Source organism: Pleurodeles waltl, chromosome 6 (genome assembly GCF_031143425.1).
Source record: "Pleurodeles waltl isolate 20211129_DDA chromosome 6, aPleWal1.hap1.20221129, whole genome shotgun sequence".
NCBI lineage: Eukaryota > Metazoa > Chordata > Amphibia > Caudata > Salamandridae > Pleurodeles > Pleurodeles waltl.
The window spans coordinates 647,096,164-647,123,613 of record NC_090445.1 but is presented as its reverse complement, the minus strand read 5'-3'; the positions used below and the strand labels follow the sequence as shown (position 1 = coordinate 647,123,613).

General features: G+C 44.3%; 1 protein-coding gene across 1 annotated transcript in view; it reads right to left on the bottom strand.

Moving 5' to 3' along the window:
* MYBPH (myosin binding protein H) overlaps positions 1–27,450 on the bottom strand; it is a 147,347-nt gene that overhangs the window by 6,358 nt on the left and 113,539 nt on the right. The window contains exons 8-10 of the mRNA XM_069238998.1: positions 26,066–26,202; positions 23,136–23,322; positions 9,765–9,814 (exon numbers count right to left, since the gene is read on the bottom strand). Of these exons, the coding sequence (XP_069095099.1) occupies positions 9,804–9,814; positions 23,136–23,322; positions 26,066–26,202 (335 nt within the window). The 3' untranslated portion in view covers positions 9,765–9,803. The remainder of the gene's footprint in view (positions 1–9,764; positions 9,815–23,135; positions 23,323–26,065; positions 26,203–27,450) is intronic.

Genomic DNA, 27,450 nt, shown 5'->3' with positions numbered 1-27,450 from the left:
GTTGTGGTGATACGAGCACTTGGACATAATATAGAATCAGAATCTCTTGTGAAGAAAAAGGCGCATCTCGGGAGAAGGATCTTGCCGGCACAGTCTATAATTAGACCGTTAACGTTCCTACGAGCGTCCCGTTCTGTTTCTGGGAGACGGACGCGTTCTCCCGAGATGCGCCTTTTTCTTCACAAGAGATTCTGATTCTATATTATGTCCAAGTGCTCGTATCACCACAACTTATCTGAATGCCTTGAGAAAGCCCCGGCTTACGTGCCGTAAGGGGGCGAAACACGTGTTGGCTGATGGTCTTGTGTCGTTGCTTTAGACTCACCAACGATGTTAGGACGATGTTCCTAGGCTACTGTAAATAGACTCACAACTGACGGCATTTACATTGGATTGACGTTGTTCACAATAAACCTGAAATAAGAAGACTAGACTGACTCTTTATACAACCACTACGGATTCACCTTGTGTGTTTGGCCGGATGTTTTGTTTCGGACTCATTCTTCTATATTAATAATGTTGGAATCATATTGCTCACAATGAATAAGGCATTTTGAGGATTAACCCGTAAACAATAATACTTTTGTCTGACTCTCATAATATTTTATTAGAGGGACTTTTCCACTATCAGACTTTATACTTGTTACTTTAGGAGGACTAGGGTCCAATGTCCTCCGGTTAAGTCCCTTCAGTTACCTCATTTAGGCATTTTATACAGAGAGCTAGTGTACTGGACCCCCTCCTTTTTTGGAGCTTTGTTTTTGCATGTACACACTCACTCACAGACCAATTCAGAAAGTAACACACCCACTCACAGACACACTCTCACACTCACAGAACCCCTCAAAGACCCACTCAGACACTAACACACACACTCAAGGACCCACTCAGATATTCATGAACCCACACACAGACCCATTCAGACACTTACACACCCACTCACAGACCCACTCTGATACTCATGCACCCACTCACAGACCCACTCATTCAATCAATCAATCAATCAATCAGTATATTTATAGAGCGCACTACATACCCGTTAGGGTTTCAAGGCGCTGAGGAGGGGGGGGGGGGGTGAGTTGCTACTGGTCGAAGAGCCAGGTCTTGAGGAGTCTTCTGAAGGTGAGTAGGTCGTGGGTCAGTCGCAAGTGGGTTGGGAGAGTGTTCCACGTCTTGGCACCGAGGTAGGAGAAGGATCTGCCGCCGGATGTCTTACGGTGGATGCGGGGGACGGTGGCGAGTGCGAGGTCTGGGAGCGGAGCTGGCAGGTGGGAGTGTAGAAGCTGAGTCTGTTGTTGAGGTAAGCAGGTCTAGTGGTGTGGAGTGCTTTGTGTGCGTGGGTGAGGAGCTTGAAAGTGATCCTCTTGTCAACGGGGAGCCAGTGGAGGTCTTTCAGGTGGGGTGTGATGTGGTTGTGGCGGGGTACGTTGAGAATCAGTCGGGCGGAAGCTTTTTGGATGCGTTGGAGGCGCCGCAGGTGTTTTGTGGGGATGCCTGTGTAGAGTGTGTTGCCGTAGTCTAGCCTGCTGCTGACGAGGGCCTGTGTCACAGTTTTTCTTGTGTCTGTTGGGATCCACTAGTAGATCCTGCGGAGCATGCGGAGAGTGTTGTAGCAGGAGGAGGAGACTGTGTTGACCTGTTGACTCATTCACACATACACTCACATCTACTCAGACACTAACGCACACACTCACAGACCCACTCAAGACAATCATGCACACACTCACATACCCATTTAGAGACTCTTGCATGTACTCATGGACTCAGAAACTGATGCACCAACTCAAGGACCCAGTGAGAGAGTCATGCACTCACTCAGACAACCACTGAGGTATTCATGCAGACACTCACAGGACCACTCAGACGCTCAAAGATGCACTCATAGACTCATGCAGTCATGCACAGTTTCACTCAGATACTCATGCACTCAAGTAACTATAACTCATGTTGTAAGCTAACTATAACTCGCACCCTCGCCATGCATGTAGACAGCCCCTGCGGCAAACTCCTGCTGCACATGGCCAAAAGCTGTGTGTGGGGTGGGGTTGGTGTGGTTATAAGGGGTTGGCTGCAGGTCCTGCGGCCAAGCCCCCTTGCACATGGCCAAAGGCCTTGCACAAGGTGGTTGGATTTACGTCTAGTGATTAAAATTACTTTACGTGAAAAAAACATAGAAATTCACTGTAAAAAACAAAGGTTACATAGAATTTTTTTAAAACATAGAAATTCACGCAAAAAATTTTTATAGCGATTTTATTGTTAGGTACTGAATTTACTTACACAAAACCATAGAAATTCAGCAATTATAATTATGATTAGCTCAAGTAACTATAACTTATGCCCTAAGGTAAGTATAACTCGTGCCCTCGTCATACACTGCTAATTACCCCAAATATTACATCACTCATGACATCTCTGATAGAATCATTGGTAATATCAATGTAATATTTCCAGTAAAATGATTTAATAATATTTATATAATAATATTTGCAGTAGTGTTTAGAAGAAAACTGGGTATGGTGAGAATGCGAGTTATACATAGGCAACTATTATATATATTTTTATATTATATATATTATTTATATATTTATATTTATATATATGTTTATATAAAATATATTTATTACATTATAATTAGATTATATATATATTTAGATATCATTTTATATAAGTAACTATAACTCATGCTCTCATCATGCACAGTTTTCTCATCAATAATTTTACTGCAAATATTACAGTGATATCAATGATGACATAGGTGATGTGGTGAGTGACGTAATATCTGGGGTAATTAGCAGTGCATGGCGTGGGCGTGAGATATAGTTACCTTAAGGCATGAGTGATAGTTACTTTAAATTATTCTAACTATAACAAATTGATTTATATGGTTTTGTACATGTAAAATCCGAACCTAACTATAGCGTCCCTGTAACCTTTGGTGCTTTAGTGAATTCCTGAGGTTTTAAAAAAAAAATCTATTTCATAACTATAATATCCCTGTAATCTTTGGTTTTTTTCAGTGAATTTCTAGTTTTTTTTTATGTTAAGTAAAATGCCCATTGCAATGCACGTTGAGGTGGGGGGGAGGGTTAGACGCAGGGCCTTGCCTAGCAGTGTGCTACCCCTACACAAGCTTTCCTCCTTGCCATCCATTGGACAGTCCGTGGCCCTTCTCCCTCATTACAGCCCTGTGCTGCCATTGTTCTGCCACTGCCCTTCCCGCCTGCCCTGAACAGTTAGCTTGCTCCCCATCCCTCTCCTCCCTACTGTCTGTTGTCCGAGTCCATGCACAAGCCCCTTCACTACTGCCCTGCATGGTCCAATATGCGCCCCTTCCCCTTCCCTCCATTTAGCTTGATGTCCCTGCCCACTGCTCATGGTGTCCATTGCCCAATTTTATGTCTCATCATTGCCCTCCAGCTTAACGTATGTACTTAGCTTGCTGACCCTACCCCTGTCCTCTGATGTCTGTGTGCTTGCACCTGCTCCCGCCTTTCTGCTCACCATGTTCCATTGACCTGCCACTCCTATCTACTCTGAATTTTCTGTTGAGATGCCTCTTCCCCTCCCACCTGCCTAGCTTGATCGGATGACTACTGCCTGTCCCTGCCACCTCCACCTTGCCTTCTGGTGTTCCAAACCCCTATCCCCTCCATCCTTGCAGCCACTCCCTTTTGCCCTCCATGCTCTGTTGTGCTGTAACTACTCCTCCTGCCTACCCGCATGGTCTGTTGTGAAGCTCCTTTCCTGCCCTCTCATGCCTGTGTCCAGCCCCTACCAATCCCTTATCTCCTTTATGGTCTTTTGTGCATGCCCCTGCCTCCTCCCTCTTGCCCATCATGGCTATTGTGCTGCCACTTACCCTTCCGCTTGCCAGGACTGGCTTTCTGTGCTGCCACAGCCCCTCCCATCTGCCTTGTGTGGTCAGTTTGCTGCCCCTGGCCCCCTCCCACCTTCCTTTCAATGCTGGTGTGTATGCCATTATAGTCTCACTTTTGCCCTCCATGGTGCGTTGTGCTTTCAAAGCCCATCCCGTCTGCCCTCCATGGGCAGCTTACTGCTCCCGCCCTCCTTCCTTGCCCCCTGCCATTCTTTTTTCCATGTCAGACCCCTATACCCACCCTCTTGCCTTGCCTGATCCCTTATTGTGCCCCTGCCCCTTTCCTACCGCCCTTCATGGTCTGCTATGCTGCAACTGTCCCTCCTGTCTGGCCCATAGGGTCAGCTTGCTGCCCTTGCTTCTTTCCACTCTGCTATCTGTTGTTCATGCGCATGGCCTTGTCCTGTCCCTATTGCTTTCCATGGTAAGTTGTGCTGCACTGCTGTCCCACTTGCCTTGTGTGGTGTATTGCACTGTAGCAATCCCTGAAGCCTGCCCTGTAAGGTCATTTTGGTGCCCCTGCCCATGTCCCTCAAGCCTTCTGTTATCTGAGTCCATGTCCTTTTCCCATTCCTCCTGGCCTCAGTGATCCAATGTACTATAATTGCTAACATTTTGAACTTAGTAATAGGGAGATATTTAAAAAAAACCTGAGGAGTTAATTTCCCCATTGATAGACATTGAAAAAGATGAGATTTTAGGCAGGAGACAGATAAAATAAAGCCTGTTTGGGCTTAAAAACATCGGGAGTCTCCTGCCTGATTCAGGTCTGCTGGTATGTATGGTTGTATTGCGACGGCCTCTTCCTTCTGCCCTCAACGGTCAGTTATATTGCTACAGCCTCTCTTCCCTGTTCTGCATGGTTTGATTTGTTGCCCCTTCCCCACTTTCTACTGCCCTCCATGGTCCCTTCTGCTGCCACTGCCCCTCCAATCTGCCCAGGTTGGTCAACTTGTTGCCTCTGCGTCCTCCTCCCTGCCCTCAAATGTCCAAATCTGTGCCCCTGACATCTCCCTCTCCACAGTATTCTAAAGAACAACTAGATTGTTAACATTCTATATTTAATACAAAAGTGTGGCACGCCTGACTTCATCTTGATGTAATCAAAACTGTACTACCTAAAGTATTTACTTTACAAATTATAAAAATGAGAGGGTCTTATTCCCATAGAAATTATGGGTAGTGCTCTAAAAAACTAAAATTAGGACATATTTTCTGAGTTCTCAAATAGCAACAAACCACTTTTAAATTACTTGCTATCTTGATGTTTTTTTATTCAGCTGATCACTTGATTATATGTTGTACTTAAGGGAGGGAATGTGGTGTTATTGCCAAAGCTACAGATTTTGCAACTGGGGAACCAGGTTTGAGTTTCAGCGTCAGCTCGACATCCTGTGATTCTGGACAAATTACTTAATCTCCCCAAGTCTAAAGCCCACAAAAAATTTATTTTTGTGTAATCTAACTGATGCCCATGTAAAGCATTACAATACCTTTGGGCCGAGTCTGTGCTGTATATAACTACAACCCAAAAAAATACAATTAAGTATTTCGCACACGTCTGTCATTGAGCTATACTTGGGCTACCTTTGCGTGATATTTGTGCTACACTTGGGCTCTTTTTTTCTCTGGTGGCCATGTTAGGAGACTACTTTGCTGTGAAGCTCCCTAATCTCTTAATTTACTGCATTATCCTCAGGGGAAAATTATTTCAGTTTTGTACTTCCATTCCAACAAGATGGTGGTCAGATGTGCCTCACTTTTGGCATAAATTCACAGAATATGCATGTTTCAGTCTCAAAGTTGGAATGTTTCAATTAAATAGATAACGAAGATATTTGAGAACTCAATTAAAATGTGTCCTCATTTTTATTTCTACACCACTAACCATAACTCATCTGGCAAAATGGAACCCCTTATTTTGTTGCTTTCTTAATTAAATGTTTTAAGTTTTACCACTTTCATTCAATCAAGATGGCTTCAGGTGTGCCACACTTTTGTCATAAGTAAGACTGTCAGTGCTTTAGTTGTACTTTAGAACACTCTGAAAGGCTGCAGTAGAACACAAGGGAATCAACTGCCTGGCTGCTAATTTTAGAAGTACATATTTTACTGAGAATGTCAGACTTCATTCTCATGTAGCTGAGAAAGACAGTATGACCTTACGGAAAATATGCTATAATTTTAGCTTCTGGAGCCTCTTACATAACCTCTATTGGAAAACCATGAGAAAACAGTTTTGTCTCAAACATGATTCATGAAATCCTAGCAGAAGTCTCTTTCAAAGGGTAAAATCACCTAGGCAACAAATGATTTTTATTGTAACTAAAATCTGTTATCATTCTTTGCATGTTCTCCTTTTTGTGACACTCAAAACCTGCCATTCACTACCATCTATTGTAATGGGTGCTATCATGTATATTGGTCCCAAGATGGCTGCAACCACTTTCTGGTTGACATGCGGACAGCCAATTAGATCTCACCATGTGCTTAGGCGCCAACCAGATATACAACTTTGGATTTCTTTTAATATCTCGAAAACTGCTGAACAGATTTGCACCAAATAACAAAAAGGTTTCTTTCTGGAACAAAAGCTACCTTTCTGCCAAATTTTGTGTAATTCCGTCCAGCAGTTCGGGCTGCAGTTGTGTTCAAAACCCTATGGGAATGATAATGGGAAAAGCATTTTTTTAGCTCCCCCACCCCCATTTTCTTTCTGCCCCACTTGACGGATCACAACAAAACCCTTGGGCACATTTTATATACTCATGTGCGCCCAACATCCCTGCAGGGTCCCAATCCCCTGTTGTACACCGCTTTGGCCAAGTGTTGCTTGAGCTCCCTCGCTGGCAGGCAACCACATCTGTTGAGCACATACTTCATCATCCTTCAGCCTTGCACACTGAAGGGTTAAACCCCTTCCCCTGGTGTTGTAGGCTGACTATATGTAACAATATAAAGGGTGTCATTTTAAGTTAAGCAGACACACTAGCCTGGCCACAAAGTCACCAATAACTATAATCAAAAGTATATTTCATAAATTCACAGACTGAAAAATTTACTAAAAGTGATTGTCATATTTTGAATAAGTCCTTTTAAAAAACATTAACATATCTTTGAGTCTTTCTTTTAACATTTTTCAAGGAAGCTAGTGCAACCATAAAACCAACCACTAGAGGTCCAAGCATTCCAGCTAAACAGCATATAGATCCTGTCCAAAGTACTTTAAAATATATGGTAAGCTCTCCTGTGGTCATGGATTTAATAACACAGGAGACTTACTGCTTTTTTAATGTTGCCAGACAACTGATGCCCCGTGCTCCCCACAACATTAAAAGCAAAGTTTGGGAATGTCCCTGCCTCTTCTAGGGGCACAACCAGTGAAAAATGATGTACTTAAAAAAAGCCTTAGTGAATTATCGGGCCCTCCCAGCTAAGGACAGTGAACAATAAACAAGTGGCTCTTGCCACTAGTTTATTGTTCATTTTTCAACTTATTTTTGATTTATTTTTTTATTATTATTGAGGGTGTCCCGGGCCCATCTGGGACACCAACCACTTTCTGTTCTCTTTCAGGGCTGCAGGGGGGGCGGGCGGGCGCCAGGGCCCCAAAGGTCTGCCAGCTCCCCTGGCAGCACCCATCCAGGTGCCGTCAGGAGCAGGCAATTCTTTTGATTTTTTTAAATTTTGGGAAGGGGGCATCTGCAAATCATGGAAGGCCCTGTTACACTTGGCATAACATGTATTGAAAGGAGTGGTGTGTGCGCCCCTCCTCCCTGAGCCAATACTGGCCGAGGACTCCATCCCTTGGGGCCTAAGTTGGGTGCATACCATGTTGGGGGCTACAGGGAAAAGCCCATGGCCCCTGCAGTCCCATCAGCTCTCCTGCATACACCCATCTAGGGTGCAGCGGGAGCTCATTTTGCTCCCACACGCTTGAAGCAGGTTTTTTTCTATGCTGCTGTCAGGCGGGAGCAAACTCTGTTTCCCTACCTGCATGAGTGCGGGCAGGGTAAAAAAATGTGTGCTCCCACCCGGCGGGGGTATTTCTGCAGCTCTTCCTGGGTACGAGCATATACGTTTCCCCTGCCCACCCTCTTACAGGCAGGGAAACAGTGAACTGGGGGTGGGCACTGGGGGTGGCCTCCAGGGGATGGGGGTGCTGCAGGACCCCTCCCTTTTTAAGTAAATACAGCCCTAAGGGATCAGATCCCCGGGGGCTGATAGAGTTTGGGGAGGGAGGCCACACTTCCTCCTTCCCACAACAAACAATGTGCCATCCGGCCAATTTATTGCCCACCCTCGGAGGAGGTTATTAAAAAATAAAAAAAAGCCAGTAGATTGCCTCATGTTTTTTCTAGTCAGTGCCTGGATTTTTTTGTTTTTTTTTAAAAGGCATTTTGGACTTTGGTGAATTCCACTGGGGGATGCCCCAACCGGCTTAGGAGGGTAGGGTATGGTATTCCTTCCTTCCCTGCACCCTACATTTTTTAACACTTCAGTGTAGAACAGGGAATGCAGTCCCCTAGTCCTAAAATTTCTGCCATCATATCTTTGTTGATGTGGTGTCAGCCAATCAGAGTTCATCAGAGACCTGTCAGCTCCACAGATCATCGGCATCATGACATATCATTATTTTTTAACCTTACTATCTTGAATACTACTGAATGGATTTACACGTATTCATCAAAAACACACTTTCTGGACCAAATTCTAGCTTTGAGAATTTATTGTAATTCTGTTCAGCCATTTAGGCTGTAGCTTTGTCAACTTTTCCTATGAAAAATGAATGGGGAAATCTTGGCCCCCCCACTTGAAGGATCACCCTGAAACTTTCCAGGAAGGAGCTGAGGTGGAATAATATTTTTTGGAAAGTTTTATAAAGATTCATCAAATGGCGCCAACTATAAAAGCAATCCAATATTTATTTTCCTATGTAAATGTGGTCCTAACTATAGCTACTCAGTGGTGACCACCACTGGGTAAGATAGATAGATAGATCAGCTCTCACACTCCGGAGGTGTGGCTTGTATGTAATCCTCTTGCTCTGGTGCTTGTTGACATAACGCCACAAGCTTCCTTGGACGTATATACGTATATAAATATGCATTAACTCATCCTTAATTAAAAAGGTGAGATTACATATCAAATTATGCTTGGCACTTTGACAGAGACAACTATTTATGTAGTATAATTAGTTATTTTGATTATATATTTTTTAGTTACATATTTACTTTTAATAATACTGAGAGGTCAAAAACATTACATCTGTGTGCAAGTTATGGTTTTCATGGATGTTTGCGATTTATGGATTCAGACTGTCAGGACATAAATTGCGGTTTTATAACCAACTCTAACCATAACTTCATTTTAACATTTGGTTTTAAACAGCGATCTGTTTTAATCATATACAACATCCAAGAGTTACATGCAAGTATTCCAATAAAAAAAAAAATCAATTTAGAAACGCCTAATTAAAGTGCAGTTATGCCTATGGATTAAAATGAAGAAAAAAAACTGAATTTTGTAAGTTATGGTTTGCAGTTTTATCATAGTTTCGACATCCATTGCAGTAAATACATAAAGAAAGTGGTTCAAACATCACAGAATGTATAGGAACAGTTTGAAAGCCAGTCACTAAAAGTACGTAAACAAAAATAATGCTATGTTTGATGACAAGTGTTGGTTTCCTCCGAGCTCTGATGGTGTAGCCGGGCCTTAACCTCACTTAAACATCGAACACCCACCCACACATTGCCCATCAAACAGCTTGCTTTCCACTGCAAAACTGCCATGAAATCCGTTGCATCCCTGACACGGTAACGACATAGCGCAGTGAATTCTCACAAATAACACACGATATACGGTTTCGCACAAAACGTACCTTGCTCTTTGCTTCTAAACCAGATCCAGATAGAGATCCTTATTGTGGCACTGCAATAGAAGACAAACGTGCTTTTAGGAGATAAAACAAGCTTCAGCTTGGCTGAGAGGCCTTTCTGTGCTTCCAGATGCAGAGCTGCAGACTGTAGTGTCCTGAGCCCGTGCCAATGGCAATGATGTGTTGCAGTAATTGCATTACTCTGTTGGACGGATATGTGTTGTTTTGCATATTTTGGGGTTCTCTGGTTCATAAACAAACAAACTAAACGAATTCTAAAATGAGAACGTTTTTCTGCCTTCATTTTCCTAGGCTGAATGATTGCAGCATCTGTTCTTCTGGGATGTATCCTGATTAAACAAATGGAAACATTACAGACAATCGTGGCCTTTTCAGACTCCGGCGGCTCAGAGGGAGGAGGCAGTTTTCACCAGCTTAATTTCAAAGTTGGAGCAGGTGTGTGGTTGTGCTGCCACTTTCATTTGCAATAATGAAGCATTGCACTTCAGTGTACCCACCAATAGCTGCCTTCCGTGTGCTACGATGTTTTAAGTCACGCTTTAAAACTGCCTGTTGTAAAATTAAATAGATTCAAACAGTGTGTTGCCAAACTATGATGTGTGATCTGGTAGATCTACATTGGTACCTATTTACCTTATCCCTTGCATACCCAAATTAGTGCAAATGTAGTCAAATTCATCTTTCTGCTACTTATAAATAAAGAAGAGAGTCACTACATTTTGGAATCTAAATTGATGAAAACGTTTGGTTGGTGATCAATGTTTTTAAACAAACTTAGTGCTGTTAAATTTAGATTATAGCATTTTTTAAATAAGGTTTTAAAATACTTTGTCAGTATTTTTCAATCTACTGTATTTGAGTCGGTTTTGTGATTTAAATTTTATGATTTTAATCAACAATAAACATTGGCTTGAATTGTACCTGATCTGCAGAATTCCCATTCTGCTGAGGACACCAATCCCTTTCGGCCCATCTCTTCCTTATACTTCCCAACACCCTCATGAGTGCACAAGGTGCAGTGAGTACGCCTGACTATATACTATTGAAAGTTTCAAGATAACCATGATCATTGGGTAAAACAGCGACATCACACGTTGACGATATGAGGTGATCTTTGCATTAAGTAGATTGCTAACTTGTAAAACAAAGGATTCACATGATTGTGCGTGGCCATAACACTGCATGCATCCAATTGACAGCACTTTAAGAAGACATTTCCCCATAATGCAAGACATCAGTCATAGCTGTATGCAGGACAAAATCACAGACAAGCAACTACTGACCAGCAGAAAGCCAACGAGGCTTTTGCAAGTACCAGTTGACAGGTTAGGAAAAGGGTGCCATCATACCGGGCTTCTTGGAACCTGGGACAGATGCACGTGGGCGCAGAATGATAATAGCTCATTTTAACTTCTGCACCATTATGAGCATCATAGCTTGTAGTGGTTCTTTCAAGTATTCATGAATGAAAAAAAATAACATATATATATATATATGTGTGTGTGTATATATATTAGCGTTTACAGAAAAGGGATGTTAAACAGGCAAGAACTTCCAAATGAAGCAATTTGACTGCTTCAGGGGCTCAGAAAGTAAGACAATTTGTCAAGAGCGCAAAGGCGTTATGCAAAAGGTGGAAATCAATACAGATCTACACTCCCTTGCATTTCACCTGCCGAAACAACCGTTATCGATTTGACTGTAAGTTATTAGACAAGCAACATAAAATAGCCTTTTCTTAAATGAATATGGATTGGACTATCACTGTCAGTGTCACGAGATTTCAAAATCCTGGCGATAAGTACTTTAATAGCATGATACTGCGCTATTATGCGCCATTTATTTAAGACTATTCATATACATTTGTTAGAATATATAAATGGCTGATTAGGCTTGGCCAGCCAAGATGAGGGCGCAAGTTAATGGAGCTCCATTGTGGGGCCCCGATCTAGTGATCCTTTCAAATACGGAGAGGTAATCGGATCGCTCTGGCGTGTGGAGCGGAAGAGCGGAGCATGCAGGGCGTCAGATGTGCCGCTTGTGGGGTGGATCAGTGAGCCTTGAGCAGTACTGGAGCAGACACAGCCTTTGCGATGAGATGATGTGTGACAGCCATGGGGAGGAGGCCGATCCTGTAGCGGGTGCGGGTGGGCGGTGAGGCTCGGACGTGCACCGTGTCGCCTTGATGGCCGGTCCCGCGTCTGACTGAGTGGGTCAGCACCTGCCTGCCCTTTGAGAAGGTGAGGAGCTGGTGGAGCGCATCATGGGGCTGCTGCTGTCCCATGCCCCCCTGGCTCTGCTGTGAACTTGATCATGTTGGGGGGCCCTCATTGGAGGTGCATACATGAGGGTCCCCCAGATGAGAAGGAGACGTGTGGGGCTGCGGTAGTGTAGGAGGGGCCCTGGTGATTGGCGACAACTGGGGAACACCTCTCGGAGGTTGTGGTTTGGATGATCATTTTATCAATGGCCTTACTATTACTCTCCTATAATCAAGCTACTGGAACTGTGGATATCACCGGTTGACCGGCCCACCCATCTAATGCGCTTTTGATGTCCAACGTGAACTGTGCCTTACCACCTGCTTGTTCTGCTATTACAATGATGTAGGCTGCCTCATCGACAATCTTGCAAATTCACAACAAAATTGCCCCTGGTGCAGCAACTGGCCTTGTGCATAAGTGAAGGAGAGGTCACTTCCTGTGATCGTCTTTGGGTGGCTGCTTGTGCTGCTGCACGCTGGGAACTGCTCACTGTGCACGTAAGTGGGCCCACCTGTGCAACTGACAACTAACAGCCCAACCCTATGGTCACGGAGCCCTAAAGTGTCTCAATGAGCCTAGCACACCAAGCCCCTGGATCAACCGAAATGGGCTGTCCTCAGTCTGGCATGGAAGCCAAACAACCAGCACTTAAGATTAGATGTCTGGACATCCAAACCTCACGAGAGGGTAAGATTGACAAGGTGGCTAGTGATCTCGCTCTGCTCCGTGCTGATCATCGTAAACTGGCGGACAAGACCCGTTCTCTGGAGAACCGCCTTGACAAAATCACCCTTCAGACATCTCATCTGGAGACCTCCATGCGGGATGTACTGAGTAGACTGACAAGGCTGGAATGCCAGGTGGAGGACGCTGAAGGATGTTCAAGAAGGAACAATCTCTGTGTTGTGAGTCTCCTGGAGGGTGTAGAGGGCACGGATGTGGTCATCTATGCCATGAATTTGCTTCAGGCACTGGTTCCTGAGGGCACATTGACATCCCCACCGGGTCCTGACAAGAGGTAGGCTGCCGGGCATGGAGCCCCGCCCATTCTTTATCGGTCTGTTACACTTTGTGGTCATAGACAGCATTTTTCCGTGAGGTGAGAACACTCCCAATACTTCAGGTAGAAAATATGCAAGTCATGATGTTCCTGGACTACACCGTCAATGTACAAAAGCAAGGAGCGGCCTTCCTGACAGTGAAACGCAAACTCCACCACCTCCATCTAACATACTCCCTTCTCTTCCCTGCCAAGTCGTAAGTAGTGCACCATGGAAAAATGCACTTCTTCCACACTCCGGATGATGTTTGGGAGTGGGTGGAATCCACAAGCCTGAGTAGGAAACAAGAGGCAACTGCAGAGGAGGTCACATGAGAAAACACTCAATCACGCAGGTGGGGAAGCTGCAAGTGATGCAAAACCGTCTCTCCAGATGCCTGTCATGCTCAGAGCAGATCACACAGGAGCACCGGCTTGCGATCCAGAAAAAGGCGGCTATCAGTGAGTCACTGACCACTCCTGACCCAGGGCCAGAACTGGCAGACTCTGATGCTGAAAATGGCTCCCTTGCTAACTTGCTCTCGGACACCAGCTCACCGGCTCCCCCTGTGGTAACACCACAAACTGCGGACAATATCCTCTGAACAGCCTTGCCTAATGTGTTTGGATACTCCAGTCCATTGTCAGGAATGCAGTGATGCTGTGCAGCAAGTTTTTTTGAGAAGTGCAATGCCACATGTTCTATTTGCCCCTCATGTAGAACGGTGGGGTATTGCTGTTCCACACTACTTTTTGCAATTGCTTTGGCAGTTATAGTGGGTTCCCGTGCAGCCTGATTAACGCCATTCTGGACGCCATGTGACACATACATCCACCTCCCAAGACCACAATATATCCGGGGCCTCCACCTTCTTGGGCTCCCCAGTTGCCATCCGGCCACCTTCCCTCACATCCTACCTGCTGTTAGTGGGTCATTCCCACTCACACTGAGGATGCCAGCAGGCTTTTTTTTTTTTTTTTTTTTTTTTTAGTTTGGGTGGATACCAGGTGTCCCTCTGCTCTGATGGTATTCTACACTTTTATTGTTAAGATAGCAGTCGGTTCTGCACTGTGCAAGTTAAGTTTTGATTGAGGCTAGAGGTTCCCCTTACGTTTGTCCCTCTCCTCTGCGCCCTGCTTGGCAGCCGTGGGACTCTGACCCTCCCGGGCCCTGATGTCTAGGGTAATACTTACCCACCATGTCCTCCACCAACATCCTGACATGGAATATGCGTGGCATTCACAGCCCAGTGTGCAGATATTCCATATACTCATACCTTAGGAGACACTTAATTCACATAGCGCTCTTACAGGAAACCCACCTCACACACCCGAAGGATGGGCAGTTGTGGAGGCGCTGGTGAGGGCACCTGTTTGTGACTAACTACTCTTTCTATGCCAGGGGGACCTTGATCTGGGTTCGTCCAGGTACTCCGTTTGTGGCTGATGCCTGTGAAATTGATACTGAGGGGTGTTACGTGTTGATGCTCGGATGACTGCGGGGCAGGATGATATTATTGGGGTCCATTTATGCACCAAATGTGGACCAGGCTTCTTTTCTCAGCAGACTCTCTGGTCCTCTCTCTAGATGGAGTGACCTCCTTTGGCGGCTGGAAGGAGACTTTAATAGTGTCCTGGACCGCCGGATGGACCGCTCCATCCCCCGCTGCCACAATGGCCGCCACGCGTGCGCTGCGAAAATTGCTTGGACACTGGCGCCTGCTGGATATCTGGCGCCATCGTAATCCAGATGTCTATTCGTTCTTCTGGCCCCATATCAGCTTCATGTGAAACTTGACAGATTTCTATGCACGCCCACATTAAACTCTGTGGTCTTTGGGACAGACTACCTAGGCCGCACTCATTCTGATCATAACCTACAGCTCCTGCAGCTGGTTTGGGACATATCTCCCCTGTGATCCCCATGTGGCGACTGCGGTCAGAACTACTAGAGGATACTGCGTTCAGGGCATCGCTAGACAAAGGGATTTCTGAATATTTTGAACTCAATGCTGGTTCCGCCTCGTCAACTCTCACTGAGTGGGAGGCTATTAAGGTCTTTATACAACGGCATTGTCTGGGTGGAACCTGTGTAAATCCGTTGAACATGACCTGGTTCGGGTGGAAAAATCCCTGTTATCATACAATCAAAGGGTCGTACAGTTCCCCACGCCTCCTCAGAGTTAACAACTGTTCGGGCGGAGCATGTGTCCCTGTTGGAAAGGTTGAGGTGTCTTAACTTTGCAGCATATTCGGCCTGCACACACGCTGTGGCTGACCGGTCGGGTAGATTGCCGGCCTGGCTGATCTATCAGGAACAGGATCATAGCCCTGTGGTGGAACTGCGCTGGGAGTTGGGAGTGCGGCTCCATACCCCATGTGAGATACATGCCAAGTTCACCCAATACTACATGACGTTATATCGCTCCTCTGTCGTAGCTACCTCAGCTGATTATAATTAATTCTTCTCCCTGAACACACTTCCCTGACGGAGGAGCAGCGAGAGGAGCTGGATCACCTCTAGCACTCCTTGAGCTACAAGACAGTGTCCGTGAGTTGACTACCGGCAAAACACCGGGCCCTGATGGCATTCTGTCAGAATTCTATAAGACATTCTCCTCTGCCATCGCCCCTCGCCTTCTTGGCCTTTATGAGGAGGCGCTGAGAACCGTGACGCTGCCTGCATCACAATGAGAGGTGCTGTTGGTATCGCTCCCCAAACCTGGTAAGGATCTGCTGATGCTGGGCCCTTGCAGACACTTTGCAATGTTAAACACAGATTACACAATTTTTGCTAAAACTCTGGCGTCGAGATTCACACCCCTAGTGCCCCAACTGGTACATCCAGAACAGAACGGATTTGTGCCAGACCGCATCACGTCCTTGAATATCAGGTGCCTATTCAGGGTCATGAGGCACTCGACTCAGGACTGGCCCCAGGCGGGCTGCCTAGTGCTTGACCTTGAAAAAGCCTTCGACTCCCTGGAGTGTCCCTATCTTTTCGAGGCATTGTGGCGCTTCAGACTTGGCCCCCACTTCCTGTGCCTGACGAGAGTGCTACACACTCGACCTCAGCTCAGAGTTAAAATTGGTGTAAACATCTCCGACCCCGTTGAGGTGGGAAGAGGGACCTAGCAAGGTTGTCCCCTCTCTCCGTTACTATTCTCACTGGCCATGGAGCCCTTGGTAGTTGAACTTTGACGGAGGTGGGTAGGCTGGGCTTTCCACTGAGAGATGGCACCCACATTGTCTCCTTATACGCGGATGACCTCCATTTATATTTCAGGGGCATTGCAAACATCCCAGCTGACATTACGGATATCCTACAAAACTTTGCCGCACTTTCTGGCCTGCGGGTCAACTGGGCGAAGTCATGTCTTTTTCCATTCACCCCTGACAAGCCCGATCCGGGGATCTGCCTTTCCAGAGTACCTTCCCCTTGGCAGTCTAGAACATTTAGTTACCTGGGCATCAACATATTTCACATGGACGATGACTTGCATGATGGCAACCTTAAACGGGCGGTGACCTCCATTAGAACCCAGATGACGTTCTGGCAAACTCTGCCCCTTTCGGTGATGGGTAGAATATCCCTCCTAAAAATTGTAGTTCTCCCCCGGCTGCTTTATTATTTTCCTAATTTGCCCTACTATGTTCCGGCTAAATTCTTTCGGTAGCTGGAGACTGCGTAAGATGTACTTTCCCCTGGATAGGGGAGGCCTGGCGGTTCCAAATATGGAGTAATACTAACTGTCCTCCCAGCTTCAATGGGTTGAGCGGTGGCTAGGTGGTTGTCAACTGGCAGACACAGAGACTAAAGCGCCGCCCTGGACAATGCCCGAAATCCTACACCTCTTTCAGCTCTTTACAAAAGCAAAGCAGCCAGAGGTGCCCTTCCTGGGTGTGGTGCACCGATGCTACTGCAGGAGTCTGTATCTCACACGCTAAAGCACCCCCTTCGCCCCTGCTGTGGCATTGCTGGGCACGCCACATGGCTTGCATTACACTAGCGGCACTGAGCAGAGACTCTGACATGCGCCAGAGATCCACACATTAGGCGATCTATAAGAAGAGGGCAAACTCATCACATTCCCCACACTGGCTGCGGAGACGGGTCTGTCCACAGGACAATTCTTGCTGTACAGCTCCCTGATAGCAAAGTTTAAGCGACACAGGGGGGGCATAACAACCGAACCCCCGGTACACCTATTACTGCAATGCATGCACGTCATGGGGCAAGGTAGACACCTAGTGCGATGGCTTACTGATGCTCTCCATTCACATACGGCTCTTAATTGTGCTGAGCTGCGTACCAGATGGGAGGCAGATCTGACCAGGCCTTGCTCTAACACGACATGGGCTGGAATACTGTCTAGCCACACTAACATCCCCATTATCTCTAGGTTCCGCCTCATCCAGTTTTACATTCTTCACAGGGCCTATCTCACGCCTGCCATCCTAAACAAATACCACCAGCAATTAAATACTGCATGTCCCTGTTGTGCACTGGCGGGTGTGGACTTGCTTCACATGCTTTGGTCTTCTCCCTCTCTTAGTGCCTACTGGTGTGGCATAGCGACATGACTGTCGGACTGCGCATCGTGCCCACTCCTGTCCACATGGGAAGCTTGTCTCCTGGGGCTATACCCCAGGACCAAGAGGCATAAAGCCTCATCGAGATTTATTGATCTTAGGCTCCTGGAAGCTAGACGTCTCATTACCAGGGGTTGGAAAGCCACGTCCCCACCTACATTAACGGCATGGTAGAACTCCTTTGTGGTGTGGGAGGAGGCGGAGGGAGTGGTGCTGCGTAGGGAGGACAACCTGGGCCTTCGGAAATCTCCCTTGGCCGTTAATTGGGATGCAGTGCTTAATAAACTGAGGGAGGTGAGGCAATCGTCGAACCTGGGCACCACTGCGGCCATTGATGCATAGCCGTCCACTGGTTGACATGTCCATAAATAGGGGATGAATGCTGCACTCATTGTAATGCCCGCACGCCACCTTCATTCTAGCTTTGGGGGGGGGGCACCCTGACAGGAGGGTGGAGTGGGGGAGGTGAACCTCCCATAAGTAGGTGAAAATAGATGATGGACGCGTGAGGTATACTGGAACTGGGGGGGACTAGGGTGGGGGCACTCGAAACAGACTCCAAGTTGTTATCTGTTATGTGTTATCACTCTGTTACTACACTACAGTTATGCTGAATCTCCACCTTGAAGCGTAGTTGTATGGTGAGACCACTTGAAATACTATTGTCCTCCATGTCATCCTGTGTTGTACTGTGACTTTGAATTTAAAGCTAAAACAATAAAAAGATTCAAGCAAAAAAAAAAAATGAATGGCTGATTATTAGGCCTTTTAGTTTCTGTATTTTAGGTATCCTAATTCAGACATTTAATCTGTAGGGTTTTTTAATTGGCTATCCTTTTCTGCTGAAACATAATAATGTTTTTTTTCAAAAAATAAGTTGGGTATAAGTAAAGATTTAAAGTGGTATGCACAGCAAAGGAAGCTGCCAAATGTTCACGCAGTGTCACTTAAATGTGATTTTAATGTTTAACAATCACCAACAGGTCAATCCGTGTGTATTTGTCACACCATTCAGTGCTTTGTCCTCAGCCCTGTCTCAATCACAGGAAAGGGACCACACTACAGAATGTGGCTTTACTACCTTAACAATCTCCTTGATAAAAGAAGCACCTGGAGTCTCTGGTGACCTTTGTCTCCCACCTTGCATGTACCTGGGAACAAGCTGCATACTGGTCATATCAGGCTGCCCTTAGACACTCCCAGTGAGATTACAAGGTTTTTAGTACATTTTTACTATGTGATAGAACGTAGAAGTGTTTCTGGGGAAGCTAACTCTGATTCCTATCTATCGTCTCCCGGCACATTTATCGATACATTTATTCATTTAAAAAATAACCCTAAGAACAATTTCCTGGTATCTAATCTTAGACAGAAAAAGGTCCAGTCACACCAGAATACAAAAGTTAGTGTACAGAAAACAAATCTTTCACGGAGAATAGTTCTCTGTCTTCAAAGTACAGCAGGTATAGAAACTGCTATGAAAGCAGTCTGTCACCACAAAGTTTGGCCAATGAGCTAGATCATACAAATCTGAGGGACCATCAAAACGTATTTATTAACATAAAACAATCAACCTATAGCCCTGATGTGTTTGAAAACACTTGCAGAGAAGAAACAGCATTTATCATTGTCTGATTTATAGACGACCCGATTTTCGCAATGGTTACTACAAATTAATTAGTGACGTTAAAATGCAACAGAAGATTTAGGGCTAAAATAAAAAATTGTCAAATGCATCTCCTAATTAATGTACCGAGAGGTGTAACATATACAATTAAGAGTAGTAGGCTCAAAGTGGAAATCTGAGAAACCCAGCCTGATAGTTGCCTTTCCTCACGCATGCACAGTGGCATGGTAAAGCATTGGGTGCAGTTAGCTAGAAACGAGAAGATCCAGAAAGTACAAATCACACCACGCCTACATTAGGTAGGTGTTCAAGAACTATCAAATGTTGAACAGTATCTAATGCTTTCTAAAAGTTAAGGAAAATGAAGGCATTGTCTCTGTTGCCACTTGCAACTTACCAACAATTGTCAATAGGTGCCTCATGTTTTGGACAGATTCTGTATAAAGGGAATCCAGGAGCTGAAGTAAATATAGGAATTGTTGTATTTGCCTACCTATTGTGCTGCCAATAACCTTCTGTTGGTAAAACAGTTTAAATGTGGGACTGGGATTGTCAGTGTCAGGGGCTCTTGACCTTGGACTCCTGAAGACCTAGGTAATCAACTATAGTTTTAGGACTTCCACCTCCTCATCTGTTGGATCTGGCCCTTTCTACAAGGTCATCCCCAAAAGTTGTGCCTTCCTTCTCCTACTTTTTACTGAATTTGTTTTAGTTGGACTGAGAAAAGTTATGCCTTCCTTCTACTTTTTACTGAATTTGTTTTAGTTGGACTGAGGACTCTATGTATTTTACCAGTTCTAACCGATGCTAAAGTGCTTGCACTCTCCTCTTAAACCATGAAAACAAAGGCTCATACTCAATTGGCATATTTAATTTCCTTTATGTCCCTGGTAAAGTAGGACTACATATGCCAGGGCCTGTAAATTAAATGTTACTAGTGGGCCTGCAGTGCTGACTGTGCCACACACATAAGAAGCCCTTTGAACAGGTCTCAGGCCTGCCATTGCAGAGCCTGTGTGTGCAGTTTTAAGCTGTCATTTCAACCTGGCAAAATAAACCTTTTGCCAGGCCCATGCCTTACTTGTTAATACATATAAGTCACCTCTGGGGCAGGTCCTGGACAGCCCATATGGGTGGATGCAATGTATTTAAAAAGTAGAACATGTACTTTTACGTTCTACATGTCCTGGTAGAAAATAATTCATAAATGTGTTTTTCACTACTGCAAGGTCTATCTCTCCCATGAGATAATGCTATAGTTGCCTTATTACATTTTATAAGTGTAATTTCCAATTGGAGAGTGATGACTGGTTCATGCTTGGTGTCTAATTTAAAATCCTATCTTATGATGAATTCGGACATTAAAAATCAATTGTGAAAATTCCGCTTTTAGAAAGTTGGCATTTTCTTGTCTTAGGCTTTTGGTGCATGCATCCTGTCTCTGGTCACATGTGTGGGTGTAGTTGGGCTTTGTATATTTTTCCTTAACAGCCACATACAATGTGAGCTTAGGTGTGCCTGTATGGGCCATAATTGGCAGGATGGGAGGGAGGAGCTGGGCCCAGCCTTACTTTCACTTGAACAGCCCGTGTCCTTTCTCCACAAAAAGGACAGAATACCCCCAAATACTCTGGAGCCAGGAAGGCAGAGCATCTGCACACTTCAAAAGAATGCCTCTAGACGTTTCTCCCTATTTCAAAAGCACAACTGTGTATCTAAGACAGACTTCAGACGCCATCACTTCAGTAAACTTCTCAACCTGTAAATACTATGCCAGGAAGAAGGACTGGTGTGCTGCTATAAGGACTCCAACTCTGCTGGATTGCTGCCCTGCTGTGCTAACCTGCTGCCCTCTCTCTTGGGGAAGGCGAACTGCACCTACAACCCATCTTGAACCCAGGACCCCAGAGTGACTTAAAGGGCTAGTCTGCTGGCCTGCTGATCTGATCCTCAGGGACATAAAATACTGCCCAACTGCTCCTCGATCCATCTTCAGAGATTTCCAACCCCCCAAGCGTTTATCCTCTTTGTGACCACGAACGCGTCCCATTCGCCGTGAACCGCAGTTCTTGCACTGAAAATCAGTGCAAGCTGCTGCTAGCCCATCTCTTTGCACAGCATCATTGCAGCCCATGGAGGTCCAATAAACGAAACTCCAGCCCACCTGTCTGCCACACTCGGCCTGCTTTTTGCACCATGCCGACTGCCACCGGCGACTTTCTCCTTGCTCCTCACGACCCTCTCCAATATGAAGGGCACTCTTGGCACAAAACTTGAGAAGATAAACCTTCAGCTGGGCTACTCTGGGACTTTATACAACATGCACTCCATCGCAGTCAGCTTAATCTTTTGACTTTGACCCGGTCCAGCATGACCAGTTAGCCACACTTGGTGCTTATGTTTTTAGATGCCATACTGCAGTTTATTCTTTGAGAATTCATAACTCCGGTTCAACCAATTGAATTTTTGTTGTTTTGCTCTTGTTTTATTTACAAAATTCTGCTCTATTTTTCCAAACCTGGGATGGGATACTTTTTGTGTAGTGATTTCACAGTTTTACTGTTTGAAACATTGTACAAATACTTTACACATTGTTTCTCGGCTAAGCCTGACTGCTCTGTGCGAAGCTACCAGGGGGTGAGCACAAGTAAATTTGGGATATGCTTTTGCGTTATCCTGACTAGGATTGTGGTTGCTGCTTGACTAAGGCTCACACCCTGGGAGGGGGGGAGAGGACAGTAACCCAATTTCTTACATATCTATTGCTTATGTTTTTGTTCCATTCTTGCCATCATTTAGTGTATCGGGATTCTGCTAATCAATGGGTGGGTATCGCAACAGGAAGATGTCCTTTCATATTCACTGCTGGAGTTCTTATAACCTCTGTATAGACTGTGCCCTGTTTACCCTAGAATGCCCACTTCAGAGGTCAGTTCATGGAACAAGCTCCAAGGGAGTTATCTCTGGCCTCTTCTCCCAGCCCAGTGTTGATCAATGAGGATTTACCACCTGTGTATTTGGGCATGCTTTCCTCATCATCCACTTCACTCACAGTGACAGAATGGGTGATACTATGTCTGCCTGCAGTGTTTTCTCTCACCCAGGTGCTAAGATGGGATTGTATGAACATCCTTTTTCTGGTCTGGCTTGGCAACACAGCTGTTGCCAGACAACTATGTGAGTAGCACCAGGAGAAGGGTTTTGCTCTGCCCACATGTTCAGAGGCAAGTGTACATGTTTTGATTGGGCAGAAGTTGTGTGCTGCCACAAAAAGTGCTTATCCTTTAAACATATGTGATTACTTTGTTTATTTATCTAGCTGCATGAGCTTGCACCTTCGGGGGCTGACAAATGGCATTGTAATCCTCTGAAAATGTCTTAGATAACTAGATAATGTATGGTGTTTTTTTCTGGCAGCAGTACAGATGGAAGGAGGGCAGTCATTATCCTATATGGATTTTTAGGTCTGGCTTAACAGTGCAGCTGTCACTTGACCTTTTAACCTACATCAATATTATTCTATAGTACTTTACTTCCACATAAATACATATCCACTTGCAAGCTATCTACTTTCAATGCTTCACATTACATTACTTCATTCTTTTAAAGACAGACCTACTGGCATTGCCAATGCAGGTTGCTCTTGTCACTGCCATTTGTGGTGTACACTTGCATAGATTGCAGCTGTGTGCTCAGTATGAAAATAATGCCAGGGTTGAAAAGTTGGGGTGGGAATTGTTAATTTAAATCTGGAAAAGCAGCAACAATGAAAGCCTCATGGGCAGTTGCTAGTTCTAAACATGCACACAATATTTGCATTCATCACCTACCTTTCACGTCCAGCCTGCAATCCACAACAGCTTCTCCAAGGTCATTGACAGCTTTGCAGGAGTAGACGCCCCCATCAAAAGGGCAGGGCTTGCGAATCTCCAGGGAGCACACACCCTGGTTGATGAGAGCTCTGTACTTAGGGTCTTCTCTGATCTCCATCTGGTTCTTCATCCAAATAATTTTGGGCTGAAAGAGATTTATTGTCTGAACTAATTGCAATCTTTTTTTACAAATCTGTGAATAAGTTCAATTTCAAAAGTGCACAACTATAATTTAAAGTCTTGTCATAACATTATTGATAATCAACTGATAAAAAAAATAATGTTTGATTGCAAGCTATATAGACAATGTTTTAGAGAAGATTGGACCTGTTCAAAAAGGCATTTTGGAGGAAGTAAAGTAGAACCGCTTTAGTAATCTTCTATATGCCTTTGTGAATTGGCCTTTAAGGGAAAAAAGAATTTTTTGAGAATATGTAAGTATTATTCATATTCAATTAATACAAATAGAAAGGACCGTGCCCTCTTCACACTTTTACTAAGAAGGGCGTTGGACATTTTGGGGTCGATTCAAAAAGGAAAGTATGAGTACATAAAACAGTAGTGATGTAGCGCTGCTTCCCATACTCATGAATGCTTTTGTGAATGAGCCATTTCATATTCATTTAATACTACATTGTAATAGTGCCAAGTTGTTTATATTGTATGACTCATTTTATTATTGTAGACCACTGCCGTGCATACTTTGTAACAGAATGTAATGGAATACATGAAATACAAATTGTTTTTAGTCTATTCGCTTTAGGAGGTCATGGAGGGTTAAAGGGCAATTCTCGATCCAAGGTATAGACACCGACAGACTCAGTGAGTGAAAGTGCAGACACCTTGATCCTTGATACAGACTGAGGATGAAGGGGCGATGAGAGCTTCTTAGTAGGTGGGGGGAGTCTTTATTGTGGCGCTGATTTAACTTTCTTCTCCAATTTTTAGATCAATAAACAGAAAAGTAGTATTTTTACTAAGAGTCCAATCTCCTATATTTGGCTTTCTTAGAGAGGGGAGATTGTAAGCATCAGGGTGAGTATTTGATGAAGAAGAGATTTTGTGTAGGCTGAAATGAAAACAAATATGTCAGCTTTTAAAATAAGTGTGTTTTATTTTTCCCTATTTGTTTATTCAAAGAGCGGAGATAAGAACCCTCTGCCAGGTGTCTGTCTGCAGTGTTGTAGCAAGTATGCCTTGAGTTCTAATGCAAAGAAGGCTGATCTGCCTCCTTCTATTATGGTTACAAAGTAATAGACAGCTCCCTTTGGAGTGCAGTGAGCCCCTTACACTCCAGGCTCTGATGCCATTTGCACCTGCTGGTTAATGATAGCTACACCATTATGCCCCCTAATTCTACATTCTTATTTGTCCACTGTAAGAAAGTGGATTATTAGCTGCAGTGGATGTTAGTCCACTACATGTAATAATGTCACTCTTCTTGTTAGATCCAGTAAACGTTTCAGTAATTATGGGAGAAGTAGACAGACCTAACCTTTTAAGTGCGGGTGTCAACTACCAACAAACGCTGTGGAATATCCTGGCGTGCTGATGTCATTGCCATTGAAAGCAAAATGAGCCGATCAGCATTTTACTTTCACAAAACCAGTGCTCAGGGGCATATCTCAGCCCCCAGACCGCTGATTTCCACAGGGCAGGTAATGTTGGAAAGGGGAGTACCTTACCTTTCCGGTTATATCTCTCCTCCTTGGATCCCAGCATAGAGGATATTGCAGGAAGGCGATCCCTAAGCAGGGATCCTTCTAGTGGGCATCAGGTATGAAGTTAATGGGGGAGAACATCCCCCTAGGTATGGGCTTGTGTTCCCTCCCACCTCAGAACCCGTTAGACTTTTTGGGCCCACTGGAATCTAGATGTGATGCTCCCCACTCCCCCAATCAGCCTGTGAAGGGGATTACCTCCAATCTAGGAACATAAAGCCCATGAGACACCATAGATATATTTTATTTTTGTAGAATAAAATATGGTGGGTGGGTGGACCAACCTGATGTTGAGCCATTCCTCCAGTCCCTAAACCCATTAAGTCATTCTGCCCACCTGGGGCATAAAATCCAATTCCAGTGGCAAGTAAGGGGAAAATGTAATTCTTTTGGTCGTAGTTTTGAAATATGTATTGGCAGAGTAGGGGGAAATCCAAATCTCCTACTTGCCATGGTGAATGGTTGCGCCATTCTAGCCCATCCTATGCCATATAGGGAACCAACATATTGCAGCCATTTTGAAAACTAGACACTTAGGAGATGTCGGGCGATGTACCTTGCATGAATCCCCGAAACTAACACATTGGCTCACATTTCTGAGAGGGAAAGTTCTGGAATCTGCAGGGAGCCCAATGCTTTACTACAGAGCATTCCCCTAAGTCTCCAAATTAAAATGGTACTTCACTCACGAGGATGGAACTGACGCCCATGACAACAAAGGATCCAAAATGGAACAAAATGGAGTTTATTGAGAGTCCCCTGGCGAGAACCCATGATTGTTCTTCAATTTTCTACATCTAAGTTTTTCATTATGAAAAAGAGTGAGGTGGGAGATCACTGCAACGTTTGCAATATACTGTACAACAAAATACAGTACATCCAGTATCATCCAACATTACATCATCAAAGCATATTAAAAATATATCTTAATGAGGTCTTTCAAAAATGTGCCTTCATGACAGTGATTGAATTCAATTCAAATATGTAAAATAAATGTGTTTTGACCAATTGTTTGTGTGGCAAGGTGCAAATGTATTGTATAATAAGATAGTGTTACATGATTTAACAGCTTGTACACAATGTAAAGAACATTCTGTAGCAAATGCATGAAACTTATTAATATGAAAATGGTGCCATAATGCTGTAATGCAGTGTAACTCGTCCTACCTTAGGGGTCCCACGAACTGCACAAAACAGCTTTGTGCTGTAGCCGGTTGTGGTTGTCCTGTTGCTCAAGGCCTGAGTGAATTTAGGTGCTTCTGTGAAATCACGCTCTGGGAACTCTGCCGGCTTGTACACAACTCCTGTTAATAGACACAAGAACATGAGCATCTTCAGCTCAAGCAAGACTGGTCAGTCTACCATGTTGTATGTCGCCCTTTGGTTTGTGTGAAACAGTGTATGTACAACAGTGATTATATCGGCTATTATGAGACAGAGCTAATAAAAATTAAAGAAAGCAAATTAACACAAGGCTCAATATTTTCTGAATGTGTTTCCATTCTTGCCTGTAGCCTAGTGATGGAAATCTCTACATCTAGACATTGGGGATTGAACTCAGGCTTCCATTTCACGTTCCTCAATGGACCAATAAACATCCGCCAAGTCTAGTCTAGTCACGCTAACACTGAAAGGACCTAGTATATTCTTCTCCTTTCATGTCTCACTTTTAAAACCTACTCACCACATTTTAGTAAATGGTGTCTCTTGTCTCCGCTCCCCAAGGCACGCTCTGGAGATGTATCCATTATTGAAAAAATATTGCAATTTTGGACAAAGGTGAATAAGAGCACTAATACAACAAATGTGTGCAAACAAAAACTTAAAGAAAGAGCAATCCTTTGAGAGAGTGTAGTCAGCTGTGCTGCTGAGCCTCTTAAACATGAATATAAAATGGTGGTCACAATTTGGTGGTCATATTTTGGAATAACGTGAAGAGATGTTTTCATTTAAATGGTGCATTGCAATACACATGAACAAAAGAGCACAGATAAATATATGGTGTTATATAAGCTGCAAAGAATCTTTGTTTGAATTTTTTTTATGTTATAATGTTTTAGAAGTATTGTGGTATATAATCATTCAGTAACAGAATTAATATAAACTGCAGAGTATTTGTGTTTCTTTAACTTCCTGGAGTGAAGGCCACAATTATTTTTCTTGCCTAACATTCAATGTGAGGCTGTTTTTGCATGTTTTTCTAAGAGATGTATGTGGCTGGATCCGAGGTTGAAGTAATGAAGAGTCCATTGTGCTTGAGAGATACGAAGATTTGGGAAAGGTACGATTATCATAAAGAGAGTCATTTGGAATGGTATAAGTAACTCTTCTGAGGTTCCTGGGAATGTGAGGGGGGCACAAGGTTGGTATGGAGTTTCTGAAGTTAACGTGCCAATTATAAATAATCTAAAGATCTATTGTTCAATGAAGATGCTTTTGAAATGCTGCAAGCTCTGGAGGACAGAAACCTAAAAGTGAGATCTATTCAGTGAAAGATTCAGATTAACATTGTACTTAGCAGAGAGTAGACATTACTGAGATATATCTTATAC